This window comes from Colletotrichum scovillei, assembly GCF_011075155.1.
Source record: "Colletotrichum scovillei strain TJNH1 chromosome Unknown Contig00009, whole genome shotgun sequence".
NCBI lineage: Eukaryota > Fungi > Ascomycota > Sordariomycetes > Glomerellales > Glomerellaceae > Colletotrichum > Colletotrichum scovillei.
Genome location: NW_023336267.1, coordinates 3,728,693 through 3,741,995, shown reverse-complemented (window position 1 = coordinate 3,741,995; position 13,303 = coordinate 3,728,693). Strand labels below are relative to the sequence as shown.

General features: G+C 53.4%; 5 protein-coding genes across 5 annotated transcripts; 3 read left to right on the top strand and 2 right to left on the bottom strand.

The window, feature by feature from the left end:
* Positions 1-1,227: 1,227 nt before the first annotated feature.
* On the top strand, positions 1,228-1,886 carry HER10_EVM0000458 (putative dna repair helicase protein; the record flags this gene model as incomplete). The annotated part of the gene is made up of 2 exons (XM_035470241.1): positions 1,228-1,524; positions 1,587-1,886. 2 exons carry the CDS (start codon positions 1,228-1,230, stop codon positions 1,884-1,886), a joined length of 597 nt encoding a protein of 198 aa, XP_035328765.1.
* A 210-nt stretch (positions 1,887-2,096) lies between these two features.
* HER10_EVM0003268 (putative dna repair helicase protein) lies at positions 2,097-2,922 on the top strand (the record flags this gene model as incomplete). The annotated part of the gene is made up of 3 exons (XM_035472950.1): positions 2,097-2,158; positions 2,208-2,730; positions 2,785-2,922. 3 exons carry the CDS (start codon positions 2,097-2,099, stop codon positions 2,920-2,922), a joined length of 723 nt encoding a protein of 240 aa, XP_035329064.1.
* Positions 2,923-3,404: 482 nt separating this feature from the next.
* HER10_EVM0004519 (major facilitator superfamily transporter) lies at positions 3,405-5,383 on the bottom strand (the record flags this gene model as incomplete). Its single annotated transcript, XM_035474161.1, has 5 exons — positions 3,405-3,455; positions 3,534-4,661; positions 4,725-4,916; positions 4,990-5,161; positions 5,229-5,383. The coding sequence occupies 5 exons, from the start codon at positions 5,381-5,383 to the stop codon at positions 3,405-3,407; spliced, it is 1,698 nt and encodes a 565-aa protein (XP_035329226.1).
* Positions 5,384-6,578: 1,195 nt separating this feature from the next.
* Positions 6,579-7,469, top strand: HER10_EVM0008060 (cyclophilin type peptidyl-prolyl cis-trans isomerase/CLD). Its single transcript, XM_035477596.1, has 2 exons — positions 6,579-6,724; positions 6,858-7,469. Exons 1-2 carry the CDS (start codon positions 6,647-6,649, stop codon positions 7,281-7,283), a joined length of 504 nt encoding a protein of 167 aa, XP_035329687.1. The 5' UTR covers positions 6,579-6,646; the 3' UTR covers positions 7,284-7,469.
* A 681-nt stretch (positions 7,470-8,150) lies between these two features.
* Positions 8,151-12,218, bottom strand: HER10_EVM0011970 (actin interacting protein 3). The gene is made up of 2 exons (XM_035481376.1): positions 11,383-12,218; positions 8,151-11,244 (listed from the first exon to the last, which is right to left on the bottom strand). The coding sequence occupies exons 1-2, from the start codon at positions 11,551-11,553 to the stop codon at positions 8,416-8,418; spliced, it is 3,000 nt and encodes a 999-aa protein (XP_035330163.1). The 5' UTR covers positions 11,554-12,218; the 3' UTR covers positions 8,151-8,415.
* Positions 12,219-13,303: the final 1,085 nt, after the last annotated feature.

Below are 13,303 nucleotides of genomic sequence, written 5' to 3'. Positions count from 1 at the left end.
GGTAGGGTGACAGGATGCCGGGCGTTGAAGTTGATTAGGTTTATGGATGTCATGGCGAGGGACGTCTCTTAATCACCGACGCGATTTCTCGTGATGGATGTCCTTCCTACTTGCATAAGTACCTACCTAGTAGGCGACACTTCTTGGGGTTCTTGTCGAGTTCATCATCCGCCGCGTCCACACTTGGTGCAGATCTTATTGAAGCCTTCTGATCCACACCCAGTATCAGTCTGGGCTTTGCGGGTGAAGTGATGGTTGAAGAAATCTACCACGCGGTGGTCTAGCACACAGCCTTCTTGATGCTTGGAAGAAGCTTGGCTAGTCCCCTTCAAATCGGGCTTCGGTGTCGGCCACGTATTGTGCCACGAATACGTGCGAGCGAGTAAGCAGTGTCGAGAGAAGTCTGTGATTACAATGGCATCTGGTCATTGCCGACATATGGTTTTGCGCGAAGCCTTCACATATGGTCAAGTTTGCAGAAAACAATCTTGCCAGTCTCGATGGAAAAAAGAATAGAATCTATCTCATCTACTCGTCGAATCCAAAGTCAGAGACGGCATGGTCGAAGGCTCTTAGTGCTGCTGAGGTCTCTTCGGGCAATGACTTGAGTCATACTATCTTCACATTGAAGACTTTCCCTATAGGGGAGTGTTGGAATATTAGGCAGAAAAGGCGGATTAGGTAGGTAGGCGGTATGGGCCCGTGCCAACGGCCCTTCCACCTACTTACACCCACGGAGGATTCGTGGGCTCTGCCCACCAACTTCCTCCCGTACATACCACCCCATACGAAGTCAATATACGATTATTGAGCCTGGTACCGGCCGCAAGGCTGCCCTGCTGACGTGTATACCAACAGGAAGCGTTATCCAAACTTCGCGGACTTCACCGACGTTCAAGGCTTGCGTGCCGGTGTCAGGGTCGAATCGATGGACCGAGAGACATTAACAAGAGCATCCTGAAGATTACGGAGGCGATCTGTGAGACCGGCACGACAGAAGTGGCATTACGCGACACGGATCGCGCACAAGGTCCTCGACGGCTTTCCCGACATGGACAGGAAGCTGAGCATCATCTTGACATCGGCCCATGCCATCACGAGACAATGGGTAGATGACATTGCCAGAATGCATCCTGGATTGATGATCAACACCGATCGTGGCGACACTTCAGACAACATTAAAGTCCTGAGAAAAAAAATGATGATTGGGTTGACAATTGGCCGCCAATGCTTCAATGGGTGTGGTCCAAGCGGATAGACGACGAAGGCAACGACCCCCGCAGAGTCATCTTGATCATGACCTACAGGTCATGGGCGAGAAAGACTCTGATGACCAAAGAAGAGAATGACAAAGTAACATACTCTTCGTCCTTCGCCTCGCAAAGCCGTGACTTTGAGGTCTTGATCTGCGATGAGGCTCATCGTCTCAAGGAGCGATCAACGGTATCGTTCAAGGCCGTGTCTCTGATCGCAGCGAGCAGAGTTCTACTCCTCTCCGCCACGCCTTGTCTAAATGACCCCAAGGTATGTCTCCAATCTCCGCCATGTTTCACTCCGGCACACTGTCTAATCAGTAATTCATTTAGGATTATCTGGCACTTGCCGAAATCAATTGGACTTGCCGGCACCAAATCCTCGACCAAGAGGAGCGAGACTTCCTTCTCGAGTTGGAGAAGAAGGGGTATGGACAGTTCGCAAATACCGTCAAGTCCTTCTGTCAAGATGAGAACACTCACCGAACTCTGCGAAGTCTCGCTTCGAAGCCCGAGATAGTGAAGGCTTTGATTCAAACTCGACCGAGAAGCAGAACTGGGAGGCTGGGTTCCATCATTTCAGCTCAGTTGCTATCCTGCGCCGATCAGCTAGCTCCACAATCTTCCGAATGAAAGGCAAAGAACATTCCCGTCAGCTTGACATCCGTTTTGCCTCAATTGAGACCATTGTCCGCCTCCATTGACTTCGAGACGGAACTCAAGTCCAAAATAGAATACAGCATGCTGCATTTGTATACGTAAGTTACTTTTGACTGAATGTTTCTAGTGATCTGGACTGGTGCTGACCTGGTTCACCAGTGAATTGATTTTGGATCACGAGCAATGGTTGAAGCGAAATGGTCCCCAAAGCAAGATTCCACCTCCAACCAGCAGCCATCACTGGGGTCTGGAACAAGTTGCAAGCAGTTGGCCGGCGTTTTAACTCTCTCTCAGGCTCAGGAATGTTGGATCAAGCGCCCTGAGCACCAACGTTGAAAAAATGAGACGAGCAAAGATTAACCTTACCGACCTCAGCCCGCTGGTAATGGAAACTTATGATCCACGCCCAGTTACCGCCTACCAGCTCTTGTTTCTAGCCGTTCGGGGTAGCCCGCAGATCCAAGAACTTCTTTCCCTTCTTTGCAACAAGGTCTTACGATCAGTGGAAGGCAACGGCAACATGACGAAGGTACTTGTCACTTTACAGAACCCATTTTTGGCATTCTACACCGAGCAAGTTTTGAAACTTCTCAGAGTTCCTACCGCCGTTCGGTATGGTAACATGGACCCGGAGACAGATATCGAAGTAATCCGAAGCTTCCGTTCCCAGGAGCCAGGTTCAGTACAAGTGCTGTTACAGCCTTACACCTGCGGAAGAGAAGGGATAAACTTGGACGGGCCTTGCCAATTTGTGTTCGTTATGGAGCCAGCCTACAGCGGTCCAATTGAAGACCAGACCACCGCGAGAGTTCATAGGGTAAGCCAAACATCTCCTCGTGCTTCACGCTGTCGCTGACATTTGATATCATAGACAAGTACCGAGCACTCGATAACAGTCATTCGGTGCTTTACCACGAACTCTTTCCATGAGTACAAGCTCTACAAGCACTCTCGAGATCCAGCTACACAGGATCAATCTCGAAAGCCTATCCCGAGCGGACCTCGATAGATCGATAGTGATGGAGGAACCCGATAGTAATCGGCAAGTAGTTCCTATCAACAGGTAGCAGACCGCGTTGCCGCATCGCTAACGCGGAGACTGTCGTCGAGGAAGTTGGACCCTACTGAGACCGAGGAAACGTTGCGGCGCAGTCGTTGCTGGAGAGATTATCATCTTTGGGCTAGGCTTGGGTGCTTTGTATAGAAGTCCCCGTCAGTTTGCTTTACACCACCACCACCAATTTACCCCCCCCCCCCCCTGAGCATTCTATTTCATGTTACATCCTGCACTGTGACATCAACAAAGTGAACACGCCCATGACACTTTAAGATCTTTTACAGAACGGAATTTGAGGTCCGAAAGGGAAGCAGGTGTAAGCCAGTTCAAGACGAAATGAACAACTGACATCTAATCCACGCTTTATGTGCTCCAAGTAGGTACATACATCAGCAAACCCAAGCAAACACCCTTATGCCTATCTGACCAGTATCTCACATTCCTTTTCTTGCGTAGCTGCTCTGTTTTCTAAGCTTGGCTCCCCTCTGCAATAGCTGTTAGTAAAAAGCGTTCACAGTACACACAACAGGGAAGGCATTGAAGGCAAAGGGGCTCATCCTTACCATGTACAAGATATACGGCAGAGGCACAAACGCAACAGCGAAAATGGCCAGGATCATACTCGACCCGAGCACGTCGAACCGGTAATACATGGGCGGGATGAATAGCGGGAACGTAGCCCCGCACATGGCATTGAACAGCTCATTCCCAGCCAAGACGGAACTGACGTGATCCGGGTACGACTCGGCGAGGTAATTCAGAATCGAGATATACAGGAGCAACCCACCGGCCGTAAACAGCGACGACCCGACAATGGGGACGAGGTAACTTATCTCGGGCCGCGCCGTCCACCCGAACCAGACTAGGCTGGCCGGGATGAAGAGGCAGCCGACCATGGCCGGGTGGAGGTGCTTCTCCGGCTCGATGTTGCCGTCGCGGTCAAACTGCGGTTCGATACGTTTCCGGTAGTACAGGAAGAACGGCGGGATGGTGAGCAGGACGCCGACGATGAGACCAAGCAGCGCGATGCCCTGTTTGCCCGTGCCAAAGTGGTATACCTCCCCGTAGGCCGACGGTAGGGCCTCGAACCAGATGTACATCAGCCCATACGCGAAAGCACTATACAGGTTCAGAAAGAAGACGGCCGGCTCGGTGAGGACTAGGGTGAAGGGTCGGACGAGGTGCGCTTTAAAGACTTCCGTGCCGGCAGTGTAATCCGCGCGCAGCTGCGCCTCGCAGACGAAACCCGGGTCGCCCGTCACTTTCCGCAGGCGCATGGCGCGGCGGTACAAGATATTATCCGCGCTCGTCTCTGGCAAGAAGAAGATAAGCACGACGAGAATCCAGGCGGCTAACCAAGAGACGATCCAGGCGGACCAGGTCCACCCCTTCAGCTCGACGGCGAAGCCGCCGACGATGGGGCCGAGAGTGGGACCAGAGATCCCGATGAGACAAAAAGAAGCCATGGCGTAGGTGTGTTTGCGGGAGACGAACATGTCGTCCAGGATGCCGGCGGCGGAGCCGAGGACGGGTGAGCCGAAGAAGCCCGCGAGGAAGCGGAAGCCGAGGAGCATGCCGATGGAGGTGGCGAGGGCGATGGGGATCTGGGCGAGGCCGAAGATTGTGAGGGCGGGTATGTAGATTTGGTTGCGGCCGATCTGGGGGATTTCGGAGAGGGGGCTCCAGACCATCTTTGCGTCTTGTTAGTATAGGTAAGGTAGATGAGAATAAGGGGTAGTAGAGTATAGACTCACTGGCCCGAGACCGTAGCCTAGGACAAAGACTGTTAGTCCTAGGAGGGCGACGACCTCCGAGACGCCGAATTGCTGGCGGACGCCGTGGGTGCCGACGGTGTAGATTGATGCGCCTGCGTAGACGGCGATGACGAGGAGGCAGATGTGGAAGCTGACGATGGCTTTCTTCATGACGGACCAGTTTCTCGGGTTCTGTGGTATTCGACCCTTAGCTTCGATGTCCAAAAAGGTGAGAGTGAAGAAAGGGGGTTGCGATCTTTGTTACCTCTGGGTCGTTTGGCAAGAACTCGACGAGATGGAGACCCCTTCTATTCTCGATGCCATACTTTTCCCACGTCGTACGGCTGATTGTCTGGTTGCCCAAGATCTCGCTGTCCGACTTCTCCGAGTCTAGTGAGAATGCCCGAACTTCGGTGTGTCTTGAAGCGTATGAGAGTCTTCAGTTCGAGATAGACCGCGTGTTAGTAAACCGCCTTTGCTCTTACATGTGCACTTGTAACTGACCCTGAGCCTGACCGATCATAGCCACTTTCTGTGTATCTCTGACGGATCAAGGGGTGTCTCTCGTCAAAGTATTGGAACGACGGGTGCCTGGCCCTGGTGACCGCTCGTATGACGTGCCATGCCCAGGTATCTCGAACGATCTCGTTGAAGGTCATGTTGTTGCGTCCGTATCCAGGGTTCGATTGGTGTGAACCTGGAACAAGACTCGTTTGCTAGGAATTCAACGACAGGTCGATCCTCTATATAAAAAGGATGAGTGAGCAGTACTGAATTCGAGTCGGTGGTCCGTCAAGTTTCAACTTTCTGAATTGTCGAGATGACCGTCATCGTCCTAAACAACGAACAATGCAAGATTTCTTGTATCTTGATAGTCCAAAGATTGTATATGGCCGCGGGCTGCCGACACAAACGCACTGATTTTCGCCTCCTTGTCGAGAAGAAGTGAAGTTGTGGGAGCCGTTGGGAACTCGTTTCGCTGTCCTCCCGGGGGAGGCACACGGTCCCCCCTCCTCCTTTACTTGCCCGGATACGTTCAGTGTGAAACTTTGCAAACTGAGTTGCGCAAATGTGGTCAGTCGGAGAGGTGTGGCATGGCTGAACGGTAGGGGCTGGGCCTATGGTAATGGACAATGCACTTCCTATAGCGGTCAATTGGTTCGAGCATCCTCCCAGACTTCCGGGCGGCGCGTTCCCGGCTCGAGTTCCCACTCATTTTTCGTCCCGTCCGGTCCCGCGGACTGGCCCACCTACCGGTATGGGGCCGTGTGCATCCTTACCCGCGGCGACTATGGCCAGAACTTGGTCTGGGCCAAGATTGTTTCTATGCATTTGACGTCATTGAAATAAATTGATCTAATCATCGTACAGTTAGAGCGAGGAAGACACCAGCGGGGTGACTGCCGCTGAGCAGTGTACAGGTGTTCAACATATCAAGTAGGTAAGTATGCCAGAAGCTCTTGAAACTATCTAGCAATCATGTTGCTCACTGTCAAGCTGAACTCAACATCCTTGGATACAGTTCGCCATTATCTCGAACGGTGTACTTGATTTCGTGTTCTCAAGGTTGGTACAAGACAGGAAAGTCTCGTCGCAGCAAACAACCTTGTATCAACTGAAGTTGAAATCAAAGCGTTCGCAACAGAGTTATAAGTTGGCTGTCACTCGTGAAGTGGGGGTGGCTTTCGTGTGCGCACCTACTGGTGAGTACCTTGGTCGGCAGCAGCTTGGGTCGGCACCCGGAGCTCAATGCACCGATGCCGGGGGAGGCCCAATGAAGTGGTCCACCACATAACTTTAAACTCGTAGTCGCATACATCCAGCATGCATCCAACTTGAAGCTAGCTTTGCGCCGTCAACAACACCAGACGACCACACAGCAATTCGCGTTCGCGATCGAGACCGCCAGACAAATCTCCAACATGTCCGTCACATTACATACGAATCTCGGCGACCTAAAGATCGAAGTCTTCTGCGAGAGCGTACCAAAGACAGCAGAGGTAAAAAGGACCCCCTTCCCATTCATCCCAAGACTTACCCTTCGCATCCCACCCGCGGCCGCTCACCCACCATCCTCAATCGTATCGCGAGACACTCTACCCAACGGACGACTAACCATGCCCCCCCTCACAGAACTTCCTCGCCCTCTGCGCATCACACTACTACGACGCCTCCCCATTCCACCGGCTCATCCCGAAATTCATGGCCCAGACCGGCGGGCCGGCGCACCCGTCGCCCCCGGACAACCCAAAGGGCGGCCGCTCCATCTGGGGCGGCGTCTTCGAGGACGAGATCCGGCCGGCCCTCAAGCACGGCGCGCGCGGCGTCATGTCCATGGCCAACAAGGGGCCCGGCACGAACGGCTCGCAGTTTTTCGTCCTGTTTGACAAGGCGCCGCACCTGGACGGGCTCAACACCGTCTTTGGGCGCATCATCGGGGACGATAGCACCGTCACGCTGGGCAAGATTGAGGCGGTCGAGGTGGATCGGAAGAATCGGCCCAAGGAACCGGTCGTGATTGAGAGGGTTACTGTCCATGCGAATCCGCTTGCCGGGTGAGAGTGGGGATGGCTCGTTGGAGATCGTGAGTGATTATGAGGAAGGGAGGTTTCGACGGATGGCTCTGTGGGGGGGAGAGAATCAAATATGGATATGAGGGAAGAGATCCCGGAAAAGCTATGATACCCGTACGTCAAAACGGTTCAATACTGTCCTGACGGCACACAAAATTTAGATGAGATGGAGAGACTTTGTTTTGGCCAACCCCTTGCTCGTTCAGCTAGGGATCGTTAACCTATGGTATCCTACAAAGTGACACAGCCGTGTTTCGCGCCAGGAGGAGTGTGAGAACATACCCTTCAGACTGTGGCATTCGCACATGCGAGTTCCTTGTGTCCGCCCAAGTAGCTCTCGTCATTGATGCCCCTGAGAGGTTCCCCCTCAAAGCCGATACAATATCTTTCTTCAAGAGGAGACTTTTGTCAAGTGTTTTCGTCAATGGTCTTGAGACGTGGCGCCCAAAGCTGTCGGTATCCATGGCAAGGAAAGCGAGGCTGCCCTAGCAACAATGCAACTTTGGGCCACCTAAATCCACGTACCCAAGTAAAGACATCGAAACCCAACTTCTTGGGACAACTCCCCCGAGAAAGCGTGGAGTAACGTGCCGAGTACGAGACTAGCATGACTTCAAATAATCACGATTAGAAAGGGTTCTCGGCTTTCAGACAGACTGAATCGGCTCTACAAAAGTCTCCATACAACTCAGTTCGGACACAGTAAAGTTTCTCATTCCATCACATCAAGCATAACGTCACTAGAAAGACAACAATATGCAAAAACTAGGGGATAAAATAGATACCATATATTCGCCTTCACTATAAGCTACCATGACAAAAGTCTGCGAGGCATACAAAGCCAAGTCAGAGCCAGGTATTCAACTCGCACCCCCTATAATGCAAAAAGAGAATATGGAAAACAAGGTAACAGCAGAAAACCCAAACTCCGCCTATGCGAAGATACGGCCAGAGTGAGTAATAACATCGCCAGAAAAAGGGAAACACCAAAATAGAATGACGAGAAGAAACAATAGTGTGTTTGACATATCCTCCATACGGGGTCATTGACACCATAACACATGTGTATGACCATTCATTTATAACAAAAAGACCAACTGCCCGCTGCTTCTTCCTCTTCATGGCGCCGGCGGCGCAGCAGCAGCAGCAGCCTTCTCCGGCTCAGCCGCCCCAGCTTCCGCTCCCGCCTCTCCTTCCTCTTCCTCTTCCTCTTCCTCTTCCTCTTCCTCTTCCTCGACCTCCTCGTATTCAACCTCCTCTTCCTCCTCCCCTTCGCCCTCCTCCGCAACGATGCCATTCTGCCTCTCCCAGACCTGCCTCCGAATCATGTCGTCCTTGGCCTTCCTCGCCCGCTCCACCTCCTCAAAGCCGCCAGACTTCTTCAGCTTCCCTTCCTCGACAAAGTTGGACAGCTCCCTCTGCAGCTCGTTCCCCTTGCGGCCCTCGAGCTCCTTCTGCCGCAGCTTCTCCGCGCGTTCGATGGCCTCGAGGCGGTTCTCGTGGTTGGGCTGGAGCGCTCTCACCTCACCGAGGACACCATCCTTGGCCGCGTTCGGGTCGAGACTGTTGCCGATGCCGTTCAGGCCCTTGGAGAAGTTGCGGGCGCTGCCGGCGCTGGCGCCCGTCCCGTTGTCTTTCAGCTGCTCCTTGGTAGCCTGCTCGACGAGCGCAAAGGTCTCGGACGCCTTCTCCAGGTCATCCTGCAAATCGATCATGAGATCCTCCATAAGGCGCAGCTCATCACGGCCCTTGCACACGTCCTCAAGCTCCTTCTCCCAGATCTTGGTCCATATGGGCTTCTCTTCCTTCATGTAATCCTCCACCTTCTTGAGCTCCTTGGAAAGCTTCGTAATATCCATGGCGACAGTCTCCAGTTGCCTAGGCAGGGGCCGCACACCACGGAGAACGACATCTTTACGGAGGTCCTCAACCAAATCTTGCAAGTCGTCGACCTTAGTGACGAGCCGATCGGAATCCGTGTTGAGCTGCTCGCGACCCTTGGTAACGTACGCGTGGCCGGTTTCGCCATCAATGGTCGGTATCGAGGCCTTGACCACCGCCGCCTTGACATTGCTTGCCTTGCTGCGGATGGCTGACATTGAGCCTTGGATCTCCGACTGGAAGCTGGAGTAGGCCTGGCGCATGACAGCAAGATCACGGCGCAGAGTCTGGATCTCGGTGATGTGTCCAGAAGCGAGCTTACGGCCGCCAGCAAGGCTTACTGACTTGGATCCATCAGTAGGCGCAGACACCGCCGGAGGGGCGGCAGCAAGCCGAGCCATCTCCGCAACCGCTTCTTGCTGACGTTCTGAAACTCGCTGGAGGGCCAGACCTTGGTCGTCTTGGTTCTGCTTCACATCCTGTACTATCTTCTTCAGTTGTCCAATGCCCTCATCGATATGGCGCTTCACTTCATCGAGCGGCTCGACATTCAAAACCAACACTGTTCGATCCTTGATATCTGACAGATCCTCGAGCTCGTGCCTAACCCCTGATACGGGGTCTTGAATGTATATCTCTGGAAGATCAGCACCATTGGAGTGTGTGTTCCAAGAGAACTTTTCGATAAACGCCAGTTGAAGGCGTCCGATCGAGAGCTCGCTGTACCCCTCAGGTAGCACAAACTTCTTGACTTTGGACTTGTATTGCAGGAACAAAGTGAGTTCTGTGGTCAAGGGCGGAGACTGCTCATGAAGAAAACTGGCGTCGCGCTTCTTCTCCGGGGTCTTGATCCCTGATGGGACCTTGGGTTCATCTTTACGCGGTGGATCGGGCTTGCCATCATCGTCGTCGGGTGACATGATAGGGAGATCATCGCTCATAGGGCCTTTCAGGGTAGCGCTAGGTTTAGGGTACTTGTCTTCCGGCGTTTGTATCGTTGGACTCTCGGGCCTGCCTGCCGACAGCTCCGCTGCGGCCTCGGCACGACTCGGTGCCGGAGAGGTATCTAGTTGCGGTTGCTTCGAGGCCCGGTTTTGGCGGAGCGTTTCTCGGGTCTGAACAGCACGCAGAGACTCCCGGACTTCGCCCCTGCCACGGTTTGGTATCGGGGAGTTTTGTGATGGCAGCATTGGCACGCCATTCATGGCGCTGCCTAGGTGTTTAGATATTTGATATTGCGAGTAACGCCGGGAAGCTCTTCTCTCCAGATCGCCTCCCTTCTGCAAAGCCGCAAATGCGCTTGATTGCTGCTTTGGAGGAGGCGGTGGCGGCGGGAACGAGTCAACGTTGACTTCTCCAGACGGCGCAGAGGGCATCGTCGCCTCATCGCCCGGGTAAGGTGGCATGACGGGTATGTTCTGCATCGTCGTGCTAGACATGGAAGACTGCTCCGAGTTGACGGAACCTCGCGACTGGTCTCTCGGGGGCAGGTGTCGACGGCTTGGAGAGGTGCTTGTCGGGGCGGCACCGGCAGATTGGGAGGATTCCCTCTGAGCGTCTGGTCGATAGCCATTCTGAATGCCCTCCTCCAACAGATTCGTCAACCCCGTGTTCCCACTGCCAATCGTGCTCGTGCTCGTCGTCCGCTCCGGCGCATTAGCTGTACCCCCGCTTTCCCTGTCTCGTGGTTGTTTTTGCCGCAACTTTTGCTGTTTGCGCTTCAGTCCATGTAGCAGGTTGATGATGATATCTCGAATCCGTGGAAGGTATTTCTCCAGGCTTTCGGTGCTCGCTTCTTGACTCAAGGTAGACTCTAGTATACTTCGTAGCAATTCGGGAACGTTGCCTAGGTCGGAGGTGTCCACGTTGATGGCAGTGAAGGCTCGGCATGCCATATTGAACTCGTATCCTAGTCTAACATACACATCGGAAACCTGACCATCAGTAGCTTGGCCGCGCGACCATTGTGTTAGGGTTTCCAGGAGTTGTTTGGTTGCGACTAGCAAGTGAGTAACGCTCTTCTCGATTTGCGATAGGGGCATGGCTGAGCTGCTGCTGGTAGAATTCTGTGAATCGAAACTCGGTCAGCTGCTGACATACAAGAACAGTGATGGCAGAGGCACAAGAACTCCTTGCGCAGTCATCGTATCTAGTGGAAGCTCGAAGGTGGCTTCCCGGTTGTTGGAATGCGTAATCAGACTCACATTTGACCTCCGCATCCCATTTGGCGGGGCGGATCGGTTCGAGGCGTTGGAAGCTCTCGGCTGCATACCGGTACCCGGTGATATTGACCGGACGGGCACGTTGGGCGGCGGCCCAGGTTCGGCACCTGGGGAGCGCCGTTGCATGCGCTGAGAAGGGGTCGGCGCCTGCATCGTAACTCAAGTCGACGGGTTTTCTGTCTTTGCGATGATCTAGTCCACCTCTTCCTTGCGCTTCCCCAAACAGATTCTCCGAGATGAGGTACCCAAAAAGTTGAGACGAGCGAGTCGGTAGAAGTGTGTGGAAATGGCTGGATCGGCTCGCAAACGTTTATTGAAGCAGAAGATTGAAGTTCATGCCACAGGAAGCAAAGACAGCGAAGGGCGAACTCTGCGAAGCTGCCGCCGAAGTGTATGTGCGTACGTCGGGGCAATATGATGAGCTTCGTCTCATCCGATGCCTAGTCCGAGGGCGAAGAGATCGATACGGCGAACGGTGGTCGGCGGTAGTGAAGTCGTCCGGTTCGGTACGAAGGGTGGGTGGGTGTTCTGTGGGCGAGATGGAAGCTGTAGAAGCAAGGGCTAAAACGCGTCCCGAAGAAGCGAGCGGAAGTTCTACGATATAGGTGGTAGGTGAGACGTTATCGGGAACGCCGTCGATGGCGTTGTCGTCCGTAACAAGATGTGAGGCGCGCGCAGAATGTCGCAGATTGTGTGATTAGTAGCGAGACCTGAGGAAGGGAGACTTGAGAATCGACAAGCCCAGGATCGGTTGCAGATGGCAGAGCGCAAAAAGGCAATGCAGAATGCAGCAGAGCAGGAAGCACAGCACAGTACAGCATAGCAATTACGATGTGGAATTTTAGGTGAAGTATGTATGTACGAGGTACAAGTGGTAGCACGTATATGCAATGTCGAACCGTGTTCGGAAAGCGGAGAGGTCTCTGGCCGTATCCGTAGCTTTTTTTCGGCCCAAAGACCCAGAACTTCTACAGCCCAAAGATTGGAAAGGCCCCCAAGGCCAGGGGGACGGGACCGCACACTTTCTATGCTGTGCTCTTTTTTCTTCTTCTGTGTTCTCCTCTCTCTTTAACCTTGCCCTTTGGCTGTTTCTATGCCCTGGTTCGCCGTCATCCCCCTCCCCCCAGTCAGAGAACGGAGTACCAAAGGTAAAGCATAAGGTACGGAGTACCTCGTGGCACGCGTGGCACGGTACTCGTCGGGTGCACTGTAAAGCGGCCCCCCCAGTCCAAGTCCGCTGCCCGTCACCTCATCCTGACAGTGGAGCGCTGACTGGACTCCTTCCACTGGCTCCTCGGTGGCTTGACACCCTGGTCAAGGATGAATCCAGGGTGCACGTGCCCCGTTTACCAGCCACCCGACATGCAACTCGGTACCACCCACCAGGGCCCTCACCACTTACCACTCATCGTTCATCACCACCACTCAACCACTATGTCAACCAGAACCAGCAATATCACACCCTTTGAGCTCGAAATTGCATACAACCTTATGGATGAAACACTAACAAATGTTTCAAAACATTGATAGTCTGTGATGTTTGCTCTGCGGAGCGGGGTGCACTACTTCGTACGAACATCTCAAAGCCAATCCTCATACCGTAGGGGAGGGAACATCTCAACTTCATCGCGATAGATGCCCACCTGATATGCACCATCTCGCATGTGCAAGATACAGGATGGAGAGAAGCGTCCGGGCGTTGCTCCAACTAGCTCCAGAATTTCACGGATAGATGCTCCTTCTTCAGACGCCCTGATGGGGTAAAAGCCAACGAAGCCACGGTCAGTGCATTCAAGCTTTCCATTTGTCCTCCTGTCATTCGAGTCTACCAGACCACCAAAGAGTAAGGGTGTGATTGCTCGACGTCTAAACCCTGCGAGCCGTTGTCAGAGGAAAACGAGTC